Source organism: Filicampus tigris, chromosome 4 (genome assembly GCF_054856515.1).
Source record: "Filicampus tigris isolate MCC_2025a chromosome 4, RoL_Ftig_1.0, whole genome shotgun sequence".
NCBI lineage: Eukaryota > Metazoa > Chordata > Actinopteri > Syngnathiformes > Syngnathidae > Filicampus > Filicampus tigris.
The window spans coordinates 1765786-1783629 of record NC_141220.1 but is presented as its reverse complement, the minus strand read 5'-3'; the positions used below and the strand labels follow the sequence as shown (position 1 = coordinate 1783629).

The window sequence follows — 17844 nt, the reverse complement described above, 5'->3', positions numbered from 1 at the left end:
TAATAGTACTTACAGATGAAAGGCTAAAACCCCATTATAAAAAGTTTCACGCAAGTTTTGAGACTTACGGCGTGGAATGATTATGTAGCAGAAGGCAAACTAGGGACTTAAGTTGGGGAGAGGGAACTCAAGTCGTGACAACTAGTGGCGGAAGCTCGACTTATTATATGATAATACATATCCCTATACATAAATGTACAGAAGAAGCAGACCACGCCCAATATTTGGGAAAAATGACAAAATGGCTCTAAACCGGCATAGATGGAGCTCTGGAGAAAGGAGCATTGAGGATCGTGGTAGATGTAAATGGGATAAGATCTGGGAAAATGTTATGGAAAGTGGCTGAGTCGGTAGCTGTAGGTGCTTTTAGACTGCGGATTTCAACTCTGGTAACCTCAATGACAGGAGTTGAATTTGTGGTAGTAATATCAGAGAGTGTAAAGAATCAATAGAGCATAGGAGGGTCTGTTGACACAGATAGTACAGATATCAAAGACCCAGCTGCAGAGCCGACAACAACCTAAAGCTAAGTCAAGGAAAACACTTCAACGAGCTCCTCCAACTGAGCCCTACCCTGTGCCATCACCTAGAAGAAAAACGTGTGAGGCAGGGCAAAGTCCAGTCACACACAGTGTCGTGGTGGAGGATGGAGAACAAGCTGGGCCGAGTGGACTGCACCTGACAAGACCCTCTCCACACCGAGGAGAACAGGACGAAGGAGGGAGTTCAAGGCTAACAGTTGTGACCTTCAGTCCAACCACATCTACCAAACAGAATGAACGACTCTTACCGAGCACTGCCCTCAGTATCAGATGAAGACCAAAGACAATGGTTGGGAAATTCCAGAAATTTGGCAGAACCTACAGCTCCTCCACCAAGTCCCGGAGAGGAAAGTGATGATGGAAGTGACTCAGAGGAAGAAGGACGGAGGAACACACCATCCCCTGTCCTACCTGTAGCTGAGGCAGAGGAAGAGGAGCTGGAATCAATAATGTCAAACGCGGCCCTCTATGACCCTAAGAGCAACTCTTGAAAGAAGTCAAAAGACCAACCAATAAAGGAAAAAAGAAAAAAAACACAACCAGTGTTTAACATCTATCAAGCTTCAGAAAGACTGGCCAAGAATCCACAACTGGGGTATGCTGAAACCTGGGATGGAAGGAAAACCTTTATACCAGAAGCAGGGCAGAAAGAATATCCGTACCCCATAGCTTGGCTAGAGAAACTGGAGGACGTAACATCATTCACAGTGAAAACGACCTACAGAGATGCTGTGAATATTTGGCAAACTCCTACCTATCATTCACTAGTGAGATATACAGATTTAACGAAAAACTTCAGAGAAGGTTTCGTAACAGTAACGTACGACTTCTTACTCAGAAAACTCTGCGCAAACAGTGTACTCTAGAGCAAAGGTAGAGTTGAAGGCGGATGAGGATCTGGATAGCGACGATACCGGGATGACCACAACAATAATCCCCACCGCTTCTATATACCAGACCTCTCAGAACCCGACTCAACTGGGAACAACTATATGCGGCCCTAGCCACATGATACCAGCAAATTAAGTGGAAAAAAGTATGCAAGAATTCAAGGCCTTAAAGAAACTAGTACGTCCTAAAGGCCAGCAAGACATTGTTAAGTCGTACTTCATTGAAATATGGCCTATGGTTAAAGACGCTCCAGGGAGCGAAGCCGCTAAAAAGTTGTGGCTGCAGTATATCACCACTAGCCGAATTGAACCAAATGAAACGGCGCAAGAGGTCTATGAAAGATGGGTGGATGATGATGATGAGGATGGAGATGCTCACATAGACACAGCTAGAGAACAGCTAAGGGAAGGAGTCACACTATTAAATGTGTGGAACAAACTAAAACCAGTCGTAACTCCAAACAGATATGTCAGAGCACTAAGGAGAGTTGTGGCACCTGCAGGGAATGAAGATGTCCTTGTGAAGCTGGCTCCTGGAAGTAACATAACAAAGATTGAGGCCTCCATCAAAGAATGGGATCGACTGCATAAACATTATGCTGACAAGAGAAGAGTGTCAACATGGATGGTTACTCAAGCCAGCGAATGGAAGGAAAAGGCTTATACATCTAAAACCAACTAGGAGAGACGACCAACAGTCGAATAAAAAGAACGCTGCAGTCTTCTCAGAGAACACTCTACACGAGACCACAACAGCAGAAGACAACTAAAAACCAGAAACAACTTCCCCAAGCCAAGTCACAGCCAATGACAAGAAAAACAGGCCCCTGCGCATATGTGTCAAAAGAAGAATATGACAAAATGACACCAGAACAGAAGAAGGCTCTCCATGAGGCTCGCAGGGCTGCGACCGCAGGAGAGCCTGGACAATAATGGAGAAAAAGGTACGGGTCACCCTGCAAGGGATCTTCAGAGTAGGCGATAACCTCTACAAGAATATAGAGGGAGTATCCTACTTGGTGGATACAGGGGCTGAGGTGTCAATGACCCGTAGATCCTTAAAAAGAATTGGACACCTAATGGTATTGGTAGCGGATGGGTCAAAAATAGAGATGCCTGTTGGAATATGGCAAGGAATAGTGTGTGTTATTGGACCCTATGAATTTTTAATGTTAAGGGACGGAGAACACTTGGGAAAACCTACGGACCAACGCCAGTCAGCCAAAGAAAGATGGGATGCATTACGGACAAAACAAGTATCAATTGGCACAACCAGAATAGCAAAACAAAGAGAGTTGTATAAACCTGTAGATGTGCCGGCTGTTAAAGTCCAACAAGTCCAAAATAGCGATTTATCCCCTGAAGGAAAGAAGAGACTAGCAGAGATACTGAGGGGAACCTTTGTGGCTCATTTCAAGAATGATTGTGGAGACCTGGGACCGAAAAACTTGCACACGATCAGTGGAGGAGTGCATCCACCGATAAGACAGTATCCACCAGATGCAGTCGCTGAAATGGACATGATTGTAAAAGAATTATTGGCATTGAACATAATCAGAGAAGAACCAAATCCCATAACAAATAGCCCAATTCAAGCTGTCAAAAAGCCTGAAGCAAGTGGAGGAGGTTGGAGACCAGTTATTAGCTTCAAAGCTCTCAACCGCCGAACGGTGGCTACTTGAGCGAGCCTCATCAACCCCCAAGTACCCTTAAAAACGTTTAAAGTCCGGCATTGACCTGGCCAACGGATTTTTCTCATTAATGATCGCCTAAACATCGGATGGAAATACGGCATTCACACAAAGGAAAAGCATTCGTTTGGCAGAGGTTGCCTCAAGGATACAAAAACTCCCCAAACGTATTTCAATCAGCGGTTTTGCAAATTTTGGAAGGATTGCCAGTCACAGTCTACATTGATGATGTGTTCATAGTAGGGATGTGCGTGACTAGTCGTTTAACGGTCTACGATTTATTAAACGTTTAGTATTTTACTAGTCGGTTAAACGCTGCATTACCACGCATCTTGTTCCTCACGTCTCTCTGCCTCTGTAAACAAGCCAAGCCCCAAGAGAGAGAATTGTTCCTCTCTTCCCCGCCCACACGCACACATAGTAGTGTGTATAGTATAGTAGCGACACTAAGTTTGGGGAAGAAAAGAGATGTCGAAGCTCCCACGAAAAACAACGTCACCGTTTGGCAGTATTTTGATGCAGCAGATGACAACAAGGTCGTCTGTAGGCTTTGTAAGCATAAACTCGCTTACAACCACTCTCCCGGAGCGATGAGAAACCACATGTGCGGAGCGCAGCCTCTGGGTCCTGCCGCAAGCTGCGTAGCAACAATAGCACGTTAGCTCGCTCGCAGTCGCGCTCAGCTCCTCGTCCCGGCCGGTAAGCGTGGGTAGCGGCGGTGGCGACTCTGGGCGGGGCGGGCCCTTCCCACAGATCTCCACAGCTGCAGCGGCTGCTGGGACACCGCGGTGGCAGCAGTCGCCCTTCGCGGGGTCGGTAATCTGGGCCGGGCCGGCCGGCTCATTCGGCCAACGCGGTCTCGATGCGGCTCATGACCCAAAGTCAGAATCGACTAAATACGTCTAATTGCGATATTGAGCCAACAAGTTCAACACACAAATGCTCATACCTAGCTAATATTTAGCTTATATCATGCGTAGCAGCAGCTACTGTACATACAGACACATCAGTTACCATATATTACATAAATTGCTTGGATTAGATACTTTCCTTGCTTGCTCTTAAAATGCAGCGTTGTTTGTCATATATATTTTTGTAAAGCAAGACAAGGTTAGCCAATCAATTGGTGTTCAGTAGCATGCTTTCAGTAAGAGCTGCATTATTATATTGTCTTGAACTTCTCAAAAATAAAGCTCTTGTGAAAAATAATACAAAAACATTTATTAAAATAAATATAAATATAGAATTTAAATGAACAAACTGTCCTGAATGTTTAGGCTAAAATAGCCCCTACTGTAAATACACAAAACATTTGCATTTTCAACTTTGAATTCAATATGTATTAAATGTCAAGTTTTCTTGCTTATGGATTAGTCGACTAGATAATTTACAAGCCGTAATAGAACGAGTCTCCGCAGCAGGACTGAAACTGAATCTTAAAAAATGCCAACTTGCTGGGTTCCAGGTAGATTACTTGGGTTTCCAAGTGTTAGAGGCCTTGGCACTTTCAGAAGAATATCGGCAGAAAATCGAACAGATTTAATCGCCGACTTCCGAAAATGACCTGCAGAGGATACTCGGGCTATGTAACTATGTTCGAGATCATGTTCCACACTACCAGAAATATGCAAGACCCGTCTGTGCCCGTCTACGCAAAGATCCAGATGATAAAAAAATCCAAGAAATGGATCTGGTCAGACCAAGAGAACTTGGAAGGAATAAAGAGAGCAGTAGAAAATGCTGTAAGACTCGAACCGAGAAGTCTACACACAAGACTAGTTGCTGAAATAGGCTGGAAAGAGGACAATGCTATGGTTAGCGTGAGTAACGAGGGAGCTGGCCTGGTGACCGTATGGACCTACATCCTGAGCAGTGTGGAGAAAAAGTTTCCCCAAGAAGAACGGGAACTAGCAGTCCTCGCAAGATATTGGGGAATGCTTAAAGACTTAGCCCAAGGACAAGGGATCAAAGTCATCACCATCACTCTCTACATAAGATCACCCTCGAAAGCATTGAAACGACTAACGTGAGATGGAGGAGGTGGAAAGATATCCCACTCGACCCCGACTTGGAAATAGGACCAGCAAAACCCACTTCCAAGAAACAAGTAACACCAAGAGAAACACTGGAAAAACCCTATGAATGGGTACGCTACACTGACGGATCTAAAAAGGGTGAAGACCTATCTGCTCATTGGGGCTTCATCCTTAAACAGAATGGGAGAGAGAAATGTCTGCACAAAGGTAGAACTCCTGGCAGTGCCCAAGCCGGAGAAGCTACAGCAGTGTTGGAGGGACTGTTGGAAGTTATAAGACTACATGTGGGACGTGTAAGGATTATAAGAGACAGTCATCATTGTGCACAAGCCCTCAAAGAAGATTTAGTCATTTGGGAAGAAAATGGCTATGAGGGGGCAAAAGGAAAAACCAGTAGCCCACAGAGAACTGTGGAGAAAGATAGCCGAGTTAAGGCTAAACATACACATTGATGTTGTCCACCAGAAGGCCCATACCAAGGAGGGGGCCCACTGGAAAGGTAATGATGAAGTTGATAAATTCGTCCAACAAAGAAGAATAATAGTTGTAGGATCAGACGTTTGGGACAATACCCCCGGAGGAAGAAAAGTGGTCCCAGATGAGCTTTTGAGCAAGGTAACCAAGGCTGTACATGAAGCGCTAGGCCACGGAAGTGCCTTACCCACAAAGAACGAGTTAGAAAGACTGGAACTCTGGATCCAGAAAAGAAAATATGTGCTGTTTTACGGGACTGCGAGCAGTGTAACAAATACAACGCAGGACGCCGAGGACGACGAGCGAATGGATTGACCATCAAAAGCACTGTACCATGGGGGGCAATTTGCATGGACGTGGCAGGCCCCATGGGAGTGAATGGCGCAAAAGGTGAGAAATACCTTATTGTGCTTGTGGATTTGATGTCAGGACATTTTGGGCTGAAAGCAGTAAGAAAAGCTAATGCCAATAGTGTGATTAAAACACTAGAAGAGGGCTGCATGTGGCTCGCAATATCTAAAGAATTACGAACAGACAATGGAACTCATTTCAAAAACACTGCAGTGGATAGGTGGTGTCAGAAGTGGGGAATAGCGAGGGTTTATTCACCACCTTATACCCCTCAAGCAAACGGCGTGGCTGAACGAACCATTGGCCTAGCTAAAAATTGGCTGGGAAAGAACGCTAATGGAAAAGAGTGGAGTGCGAAGTTAGTGGAGTTAGTCAAGGACCTTAATGGGAGGAGCAGGCCAGCTAGGCCGTCCCCGTCAGAGGAATTGAACCAACGCCCCTTTGTCTCCCCTGAGATACACAAGAGAAAACCAGCCCACAAAAGGAGGAATGCCCCCTTAAAGTGGGACAAGCAGTGTGGATCAAGTCTCGCGACTTGTCCAGAAATCACGCTGTTAAAGCCAAATTAAAAAATTTTGACATCGTCAAAAAACTAAATTAATTAAATGGCTTACTCCGGCTAGATTTAAAACAAATCCGTACGGTTTTAACAAAGACTGTTAAACTTCCGAGGTCAATAACAAATGCAACGATTCAAAATAAGAGGAAGCTGCCGTAAAAGTATAGTAGTCATGTTAGTAATTCTTAATCCTGTTACTCATTAAGAATAATGAAATGACTGAGAATCAGATTGGCTATACAAATCTAAAGGCAGTTAGCAACCTAGGCGATTCCTCTCGACACCGGCTAGAAAACTCTCCCGTCCCCTCGCGCTTTCGCGTTAGAACGAGCGAGGGTTAAGGGGAAAGTAAAACCCGTTGAATGGCGTAGTCGGTCAGGATTTTTCCCGATAATCCTGCGGGTAAGCGTAATCTGACACGTCACACACAGCCAAACAGCGTCCTGTTCACTCGGCGGCTTTTTAAAAAAAAAAAATATTGACAGTTCTTGAACTTTACCAAGACAGCAAAAAAATAAAAATTAAAAATTAAAAATAAATTTTAAAAAAAACTTTACCAAGACAGCAATATTGTTAGCATTAGCATAGTGTGTTGGCCATTTGATTGCGAAGTTGAAAAATCCTGTCGTCGTCTACTACCAAGCGAAGCCCCTCCCCTCTCCGCTGTGAGCGAATGAGCGGCTGCAACATTTCAGGTTTCCAAATTTCCCGCGGTCAAACGCGAGCGAATCAAGCAACTCTGAACGCTTCATTCGCGTTTGGTGTGAACGTAGCATCAAATTTATTGATAAAATAGAAAGTGACAACTCTTTCCATTTTCCCGATCACAAAATATATAAAATGAACTTGTTAGTGAAAAAACATGGCCATCCCTGCCCAACCATCGCTTTAAGAAGAGTTTTAAAAATGGACAGCGATTGGGCTTGCCTAACATTTAATAAGCGGGTCCGAAGACAGGCACTGGCAACAGCAAAGTCTTCATCCCCCTTGAGCCTCCGATTAGTCCTCAGTGCCTACAGCAGGGGTCGGCAACCCGCGGCTCCGGAGTCGCATGCAGCTCTTTCATCCTTTGGTTGCGGCTCTTCGTGGCTTGGGAAAATAAATGATAAGTGTCCGATTGAAGTGACATGTTATTGGTCTCAAAAACGTGCATCATGTCTTCTTACTTCTTAGTAAGTCAAAGTTTTTGGCCACTTTCATATGTGGTCCAAGATGGATTGGATACCTATCGGATTTTTTTTTTGTAATGCGACCACAGTCTGAACCTCCAGATCGCATTCATCAGACAATGATGTCAGGAGCCCAAAATGCGCTCCGCGCGGGCGGAGGTGTCACTGCTGACAGCGACTCTGCAGTTGTTTTGAGGAACAGTATTGACTTTATCTTTTAACTTTAATTTAACCCCATTTGAAACATGAAGCATGAAGTTGACATTTATGGTGATAGTAGTAATTCAGCCACGGCTCGATCGGCTAATTTTTTTACGCGCGGTTATGACGTTTGAATGAAATGAGATCGAAATGCCTCACCTCATCATTTCCCCCAAATATTGTATGTCTACCTCCGACCGATTCGCTCCACTGTCGAAATGCCCCGACACGCTAAACCACATTCTCGTAAACACGTCGCGAGTGGCGGCGACCGTCTCTTCTGCGTATTCGGTCCGTTTATGGGCACAATTAGGTTCACACAAGAAAAGAGACCGAGGTGGCATTCATAATGTAATATGTATGCTTACACAAAAAATAGATTTTTCTTAAAAAGACGGCAGTTGACAGTCCTGCGTAAAGATGAAAATGAATTCCCAGCCCTGATTTGCAGACACTGCATGTGCGCAAAGGTTCAGGAGCAGAAGTCCCACTAACCCATTATGGACGCGTATCGGAGGGGCGGTACTAACAAATAAAACGACGATGCCGGTTATCGATACTGGTATCATTATTTGAACGCAGCGCGCATATTTGAGAGCTGCATGCGGAGGGAAAATAGGAGGAGAAGCCTTATCCATTATTAGCGTTATTGGTCATCAGTCTACTTATGTCTAGTTTGATGAAAAAGGTCGCTATAAGGACATACAGCGCCGCATTGGAGGCAGCTGCTTGGGGGGACTTTGATGCTATCAAGAGCCTGCAATTACTTTGGGGGCATGTCGGCTGGACCTTTGTCTCGTAGGAAAGTATGTTGACACAGTACATCGATCAGTAGTTTAATGGTGTAAAACGTCTTTCATGAAATGGTTTGTACCCAGATAAACTCGTCTTTATGACCCCGTCGAAGCTTTTCGAGCTCGCCCTAGCTTGCTAACTGCTAACAAAGAGACGAGTTTGTTTACAACACATCACTCAGCAAAATGTTATATAATGTTCCATCAGCGTTTATGAAATGTGTATACCTGTATAATTACCAGATTAATGTTGAACAGCAGTGAGAACTAAATCTTGAATGAAAAGTAAAAAGAAAACAATAACTGATCAGATCATAACCTTGTATGTTGTGATGGCGTTAAGTGGTCACGTTGAAGATTTGTGACGTCACGCATTGGTAGGTCGGTTACAATCACTGAATATATTTTAGAAGTACAAATGCTGCACCTTGCTTTATTACAAATTTACATTCATGCGAATACAGTATGTATCCCAAGTCTCACTCTCACAAGCCCGAAGAGCTATGAAAATAGGCTGTTTATTCACCATATGTATTTTGTGTGTATATGTTACTACAGATACTTCGCAAGTGATGATCTAAAGATTAATAATTTTGCATCCAAGTGAGTGTGCAATTCTTTAGAATTACAAAAAAAATTGCGCTTATTTTGGATTTTTTTTCTAACGGCGACTAACGGTATCGGTACTGGCCAATGCCGATACTGCACAGCAAGGTAGCAGAATCGGTATCTGGGCCAAAAAGTGGTATCGGAACAACACTACTTGAATGCTACCATGAAAAGGTAGCTTGCGGGGGAGCATGGCCAAACGTTTCAACACAACCAACTTAATCCGATATTTGAAGAGCAAGCAATTGGAAGACTATGGTGAGTTTACGAGGCTCACTGCATTGAATAAAGTATAGGCGGACACAGCCGCAAAGATGAAAGGGCAGCTAACGCAGCCCATGCCGACCAACTCAAACCCATATCACCGCAACAGGCAAATGGCAATGCAAATAACCAGTTTAGTTTAAAGATGTTTATAATTCTGCTGATGCTTTAGAGATTTTTTATTTTCTTCTATTTTTTTTAAATGACTCAAGGGTCTAGTGCACCTGCTCTTTTTATTTTTTTGTTTAAAATGTTTAATATTTTGCTGCTGTTTGCATTGAATTGTGAAATACAATGATAAATAATCTATTATATTACAGAGACATGACCTCTGTGATCCCTTTTATATACAGCAATCATCATTCACAGATGAACCCCCTTAGTCTGGATTAAACGATATTATATGAATACAATGATAACCAAATTATTCCCAAACAAATCTATTCAAGTCATCTGGTGAAAATTCTTCTATTTTTAATACCGCAAACCCCCCAAAAATCGCAATGTCATTTTTTTTCCAATATCGAGCAGGCCTAATCAGAATGAGAAAAAATGTATTTGATCTGTCACGTGTGACGGAGTGTCAGCCAGCGAGGGGGAAAAAAAAAACGTCGTCATGACAACACCCATTTTCATACATTGCCCAACGTATTCAGAATAAAGTTGAATAACAAAACTGCAATTTACCGAAAAGGGAATTTTCCCACTCATTCATCGCTGTGATATGTAGACTTGTGTGACTTTATTCTATTTATTCTATTTTTATTATGCCCAGCCAGTAACAATTAGGGGCCGGAATGTTAGCGCCATTTAATAAGTTTAGCTATTTTTTACGAATAATAATTGCAAATATTTGATTTTCTGACAATTCTATATTTTGGTGAAAAGAAATGATGCATTTCTTTTTTGTTTTGGTAATTATACCTGGGTGTTCATCTGAACAATAAACTGGACTGGAGCGACAACACAGACGCCCTCTATAGGAAGAGTCAGAGCAGACTCTTCCTACTCAGGAGACTGAGGTCTTTTGGGGTTCAGGGGACACTCCTCAGGAACTTTTATGACTCGGTGGTTGCATCGGTCATCTTCCAGGGAGTGGTCACCTGAGCAGGCGGCGTCTCGGCCCGGGACAGAAAGCGGCTGTACAAACTGGTCAGGAGGGCCGGCTACAGCACTGCAGCACTGTCACTTACTTAGAGTATTTTTCCTCTGTACTATGTACAGGCTAAAATGAGTGTTCCTCATACTTTTATGTAGATGTATGTTGGTGTGTATATACAGGGGTATATACACATGTTACTGCGTATATTTACATAGGTTTGATCCTGAATGTTTGCCGTTAATGTTATACATTAATGGCTACATTATGCCGCCGTCCCTGTGTGACCTATACCTTTGCTGCTGTAACACTGAAAATTTACCCACTGTGGGATCAATAAAGGCCTTCTTATCTTATCTTTTCTTAAAAGACAATTTGACTGTTAAGGCCTTGCTAGTCGAGGAAGCCAGCTTATCCAAACAGCTAAACATTCACAAACAAACGCCACAGACTCTAGGCGTGCAGCGAAGTTGCCTGTTTATATTGTGAAACTGCACAAGAAACAGAAAATACTCTCAATCTATGCATTACATACACATGTATTTTCATAGACATGAAACAAGATGAGCCTATGCTAACGATTAGCGATCACAATTAGCATTAGCGATAGCGATTAGTACGTTCAGTCAACAACCTACAATCATCCACAATTCAGCTCGTATATAAATGTCATTATACACAATTGTCTAAGTTAGTTTCAGACGATGGTTGAACAAGAATGAACCACAAACAGGCAGACATGCTAACAATTAGTGATCGCGATTAGTATGTTCAGTCAACAACGCAGTACAATCATCCACAATTCAGCTCCTATATAAATGCTGCATGCTCATTACACACAATTGTCTAAGTTACTTACATACGATCGTTGAAAAAGAATCAACCACAAACAGGCAGTTGCGTGCCTCCGGCTGGGGTATTGCATCATGCAGCCACACACATAAGAAGCCGAGCCCAGAGGAGACGAAGACATAATTACGACCGAATACATAAATACTTTTGGAGACTTGGAAACATTCTACATGGTCAGGGATAAATAAAAGACTTATTTAATCGATCTACAACCGTTTTGGTGAGTTTCAAGTTTTCTTACTGTAACTTTCTTGTATGCTACATGTAGCATCGTAGCTCGGTGGAAAAGATGTGTACTAAGCGCACAATTTCCTCCCTAAACGCGACTTATGTTTTTTCCCCTTTATTATGCATTTTATGGCTGGTGTGACTTGTACTCTGGAGCGACTTATAGTCCAGAAAATACTGTAAATGTTACCATTGTGGCTCGTTGGAAATGATGTGTACTAAGCGCACAATTTCCTCCCAAAATATGACTTATACTACAGTACGACATATGTTTTTTTCCACTTTATTATGCATTTTATGGCTGGTGCGACTTGGACTCCCGTAGCGACTTATAGTCCGGAAAATACGGTAGTTTGTTTCAAAGGTGATACTCATGATTTGCCTATTACAAATGAGCAATGGGCTTCACCTCTTTCATTTGTGACACGAAGGTATGTAACCATACCGTATCCTTTCTCACTCGCATCTGCGAAGTGATGCAGTTGGGCAGACGTGACGTTTCCAAATCCAACTGGTTGAAAACATCTGTCCACTGTGACAACCACTTTTGTGACTTCTTAATCAGGTTCTCTGGAATATCCTCATCCCATGAGAATTTCTTTCCACACAGCTTCTGCTAAATCATTTTTGCCGGAAGAATTACTGGGGACAAAAATCCTAAAGTGTCATAAATTCACTCACTCACAAACGACAAAATTCCTCGTCTGGTTTGTGTCATTGTTTTTTCACTGATTTTGACTTTCAGAAAGTCTGTTTCAATACACCAATTTACTCCTGAGACTTGTTCATCTGGAAGTTCGGCATGGCAGAGATCTAATGCCTTAATCTCTGATGCTCTTTCAGCTTCGGGAATGGAGGTCAGAACAATTCTGCTGTTACTATTGCATTTTGTAAGATGAAAACCTCCACTTGCACACAGTTTAGTTAACTCCTTCACCATAGCGCAGGCCTCACTATCACCCGTGACTGTCAAGACAATCATCTACATAAAGGTTATTCTGCACTGCACTAATGGCCATCTGTGACGCCTTGTGAGTGGCATCCTCAGCTGTATTCTTCAAGACAAAGTAGGCACAACTCGATGAGGACGTTGCATCGAACAAATGCACAGTCATTTTGAACTCCTGCAGTGGTTCATCCAGATTCCCTTCATGCCACCAGAGAAAGCGTAGCATATCTGTATCCTCTGGCAGAACCTTCACTTGGTGGTACATTGCTTCTATATCTGACATCAAGGCAATGTGGTTGTGTCTGAAGCGGGTTAAAACTCCAAATAAAGAATTAGTCAAATCAGGTCCTTGTAAAAGTTCTTTGATCAATGACTTGCCTTGGAATGAAACCGCACAGTCAAGACAACACAGAGTTGACCTTTCTGTGGGTGATATACCCCATGGTGAGGTATCATCACATTTCAGTTGTTTGGCCGGTTGCTGTACCGGTGTACAGCATATTTTTTGTCAATGAGGTCTGACATGAATGCTGTGTACTCTTTGTGAAAGTCTTTGTTTTTCAGCATTTTCCTTTTGAGACTTTCTGCTCTCTGAACAACTAACTCACGGTTGTTGGGTAGTTTGACAGACTGATCTTTAAGAGGGAGGCCTATGCAAGAATGACCTTCAACCTTTTTAACAATGTTCTTGAAAGAGTCTATGAAGCGTACATCCTCTTGTGACATCTCGTGTCGGTCTTCAGAAACCTTTTCTGTAAAATCATGGTAAAACGGTTTCACACACAGTGTTTCAATTTCTGACAGTGATATGCGGTTCACAGAAGCACTGTGTTCATTTTCAGAGTCCGTTTTATTCAAAGGGCCATTGACAACCCACCCTAGAATTGTACGGACTGCAAAAGGACCATCATCTACGCAGTGAATGATTTCCCGAGGTTCCATCGCTTTGTGAGTGTTTGCTCCTATCAAAAGTCCAACATCGGCATCTATATCTGGCAGTTCAACTTTGTGCCTGGTCTTTAGATGCTCTCTTTTGAAACTGGAATGTCTTTGTCCGTGTACGTGTCAGGTAAATCAATGTACACATTTTCTTTTACACTACTTAACTTCTAAGCCTGAAACAATGTAACTTGGCTCGACCTTTTTCTGGCCGATCGTGCGGATAAGGAATTGGGTCAAAAGTGTCTTTTCTGTCGCTGGTCCTTCCCTCTGCAATGACCTCCCATTGGTTGTTAGGTAAGCCCACTCTCTGTCCATTTTTAAAACCCAGTTTAAGACACATTTCTTTTCTTTGGCTTTTGATCAGACGTGAATTTTTCGGCTCTTTTCCGGTGTCAATTGTATATAGCGTTTTATGTCAATTTATTGGCTTTATTCATTTATTTTATTCATATTTTATGTCTATATTAATTAATACATGTACCACAGTCATTTATTGTTTTTGTTTTATTTATTGTATTGTAAAGTGCTTTGTTACAGCTAGTGTTGTTCCGATACCGATACTGTTATCGGCACGTATCCCGATACCGCTTAAAATGCTGATATCGGCATCGGCGAGTACGAACAAATGAAGCGCCGATGCTGGTTTTTGCTACTGGTATCATTCTTTTAATGCAGCGCGCATATTTGAGAGCCGCACACCGGAGAGAAACAGAAGAGCCTTATCCAAATGCACATGCATGTTAATATCTAGCCCATGTCGCAATCTCACCAGCACGAAGAGCGATGGAAATAGGGTGTTTATTCAACACACGTATTCTGTGCGTGTATATGTTACAACATAGGGCTGTGTAATTAATCGAAATTCAATTACATTTTCGATTATTACACTCCACAATTAAAAAATTGGCATAATCGTAAAAAACGATAATTAATACTAATTTTGAGTTGTTTTGAGGCATGCGCTCACGAGTTACTCCGCCGCGCCACCCTCTCCAAGCTACCAGCCCGTACCCCGCACCTGACACGTCGCACTGCACATGCTCCTACTCAACGTTTTAACAGAGTAACAGACCTAAAAATGGCACACGAACCGCCACAGGAACGACTTGTAAACAAGCAAGGCAAGTCGAAATCGCTTATTTGCTTACATTTTGGGTTCTCCGTAGAAGACGGTGAGCAAAGACATTAAGTGCAAGTGTTCTTTGCACCCAACGGCAACGCGCCGAATCTATTCAACCATCGTTTGGTTTACGATGATGTTATGATACACCAAAGCAAGAAAACACGAGTCAGATTTGGCGTTGTGCGCAACGTTGAAACACTGTATGCAGGAGATACAATGTCGGCGATATGTACTACTTCAACATAGAAACTCCAGCTAGAGCGAATGTTGCATGAGGCGGAACCAAAGTGGCCAGGTTCAATACGTCAAACCTGATAAAACATTTGAGGACGAAACATGTGAACAAGCACCAAGAACTTGCGGCGGCGGCAGCGGCAGCGAGCATGAACAAGGGGAATGTACCGCAATAACAAACCCTGCTCAATTTTGGAGTTGAACTTGTTGGATTTTTCTACTGCTTGTTTTTAGTTTTGAAAGTGGATTTGGGAGCTGAGGTTGTTGCGATGGGTCACTAATACTCAAAACAAACTTTTGTAATAATGTCCTATAGCTTTATTTTATTTTTTTCCCAAAAGTCTGGTATCGGTACAGTATCGGCATCGGCCGATACCGCACAGCTTGGTATTGGAATAGGTAACGGGGCCAAAAAATGGCATCGTAACAACACTGGTTACAGCCCTAGCTGTTATGAAATGCGCTATATAAATAAAATTGTATTGTATTGTATTGGCACGGTGGACGACTGGTTAGCACGTCCGCCTCACAGTTCAGAGGTCGTGGGTTCGATCCCGGCATCCCTGTGCGGAGTTACATGTTCTCCCCGTGCCTGCGTGGGTTTTCTCCGGGTACTCCGGTTTCCTCCCACATTCCAAAAACATGCATGGTAAGTTGATTGGTCTCTCTTGCCCCTAGGTGTGATTGTGAGTGTGGATGTTTGTCTTTGTGTGCCCTGCGATTTGCTGGCAACCAATTCAAGGTGTCCCCTGCCTACTGCCCGAAGACAGCTGGGATAGGCTCCAGCACGCCCCGCGACCCTTGTGAGGATAAGCGGTATCGATAATGGATGGATGTATTGTACTGTATTAAAATGCATCAGTTTCAAAAACAGTTATCAATGGACTGGCAGAATGTCAATGCAACCCAACACTGTATAACCAAGTCCCATGCTGTCCATAATGTGACGTCGGCAGAAAAAGGTATGTTATACGCGTTACCTTCTGCCTCCCGCGATTTACAACTGTAATGGACTGCATACTTCAACCGGAACAATTTCAGTAAGTTGAACCGGAAGTTCAACGGGTTCACTGTAAAACACTCGTCTATTCCTTGACTTAATCTTTGTATGAAGGTAGTAAAGCTGTTCAAGTGTAAAAATATTTTAATTTTTGTTCAAACTTGAGTTCTAAGGGCTTGGTGCTCAAGTACCAAGCGCTCCAATATAAAACAATGGATTACCTCGACATTCAACAATCTCTTGCAAACAAAGGGCTGAGTGAACTATATTCATTCATAACACACTCTTGCAAACAAAGGGCTGAGTGAACTATATTCATTCATAACACACTGTAACAATGAAAAACGTAATTGTTAGGCTCTCACTCCTGGACCGTACTTGAGAACAACCTATTTACACATACTTGAGAACAACCTATTTACACATACAACAAGAACACACTAGATTTGAACCATCATTAGTTTTCTTACCTGTGACAGTGGAAGGAGCGGTCCCCAGCCCACAGCGTGATGTCTGTGAACATGCACTGTTTCCTCATTGTGTTTAGATGAGTCAAGACATTGTCAGGGTGTGATTGCTTGTGAAACAGTGAAATGTTCATGGATCCCGTGCTTGTGCGGGATTTCCGATTCTCATGAACAGTCACCGACATGGTGGTAGTCCTCACTCAGAACCTTAAAGTTAAAAAAGGACAGACAATAGAAAAGAATTAATGCAAAATCAATTACTATATATACTGTATGTGCACTAATTTCATGATATCATATGAGGTAAGTTCTTGCACAAAAAAAGTTGAACACATGAAGGCTGAGAGGCTAAATGAAAATGTGTGGAATGAGTTGGAATTATATCAAAGGATTTGGAATTATATTGAATGACAGATTGATATACAGTGAGATGGTGAAAAGGGAATGGTTTGAAACGGTCAAAAATGTGGCAAGTACAGGGGAAAAAATATTTCTGGCTATTATTTTAGAATTTTGAAAAGAAAATGTATTGCTAGGAACAAGTTGAACAGTTTAAGTTGGAATGGGTTGAATCTGTCAAAAAATAATAAAAATAAAGAAAGAAAGAAAGAAAGAAAGAAAGAAAGAAAGAAAGGAGAAAAGGCTTGGTGATCAGAACCCCCGAAACTAGCTCTCAAGACATGGAATGTCACCACTGGCAGGGAAGGAGCCCGAGCTAGTGTGCGAGGCTGATAAGTTCTGACGAGATATAGTTAGGGATGCCTCAACACACAGCGTGAGCTCTGGTACCAGTCCTCTCGAGTCGAGTGTCCACACTATTCCATGCTGGAGTTTCCCGCAGTGAGAGACGCCAAGCAGGTGTGGGCATACTTACTGCTCCACAGTTTGGCACCTGTACGTTGGGGTTCACTCCAGTGGACGAGAGGGTCGAGTCCTGACTGTTGTTTGTGCATATGCAACAGCAGTTCAGAGTATCCACGATTTTTGGAGTCCTTGGAGGGTGTGCTGGAGAGAACCCCCCTGGGGACTCCATCATTCCATTGGGGGACTTCAATGCTCATGTGGGCAATGACAGTGAGACCTGGAAGAAAGTGATTTGGAGGACCGGCCCCCTCGGACTGAACCAGAGTGGTGTTCTGTTACCGGACATCTGTGCTCGTCACGGATTGTCTATAACAAACAATGTTCAAACATAAGGACACCCTCGACTGCAGTTAGATGATCCAGTTGGTAGTCGTGTCATTGGATTTGCTGCCGCATGTTTTGGATACTTGGGTGAAGAGAGGGGTGGAGCTGTCAACTGATCACCACCTGGTGGTGTGGTGGCACCTATGGTGGGGGAAGATACCGGTTCAACTTGGTAAACCCAA

General features: G+C 43.0%; 1 protein-coding gene across 1 annotated transcript in view; it reads right to left on the bottom strand.

Annotated features, from left to right (window-relative positions):
- Positions 1-17844, bottom strand: part of klhl25 (kelch like family member 25) — a 45644-nt gene that overhangs the window by 25704 nt on the left and 2096 nt on the right. Inside the window, exon 2 of the mRNA XM_086027872.1 lies at positions 16478-16681. Coding sequence (XP_085883998.1) covers positions 16478-16659 — 182 coding nt within the window. The 5' untranslated portion in view covers positions 16660-16681. The remainder of the gene's footprint in view (positions 1-16477; positions 16682-17844) is intronic.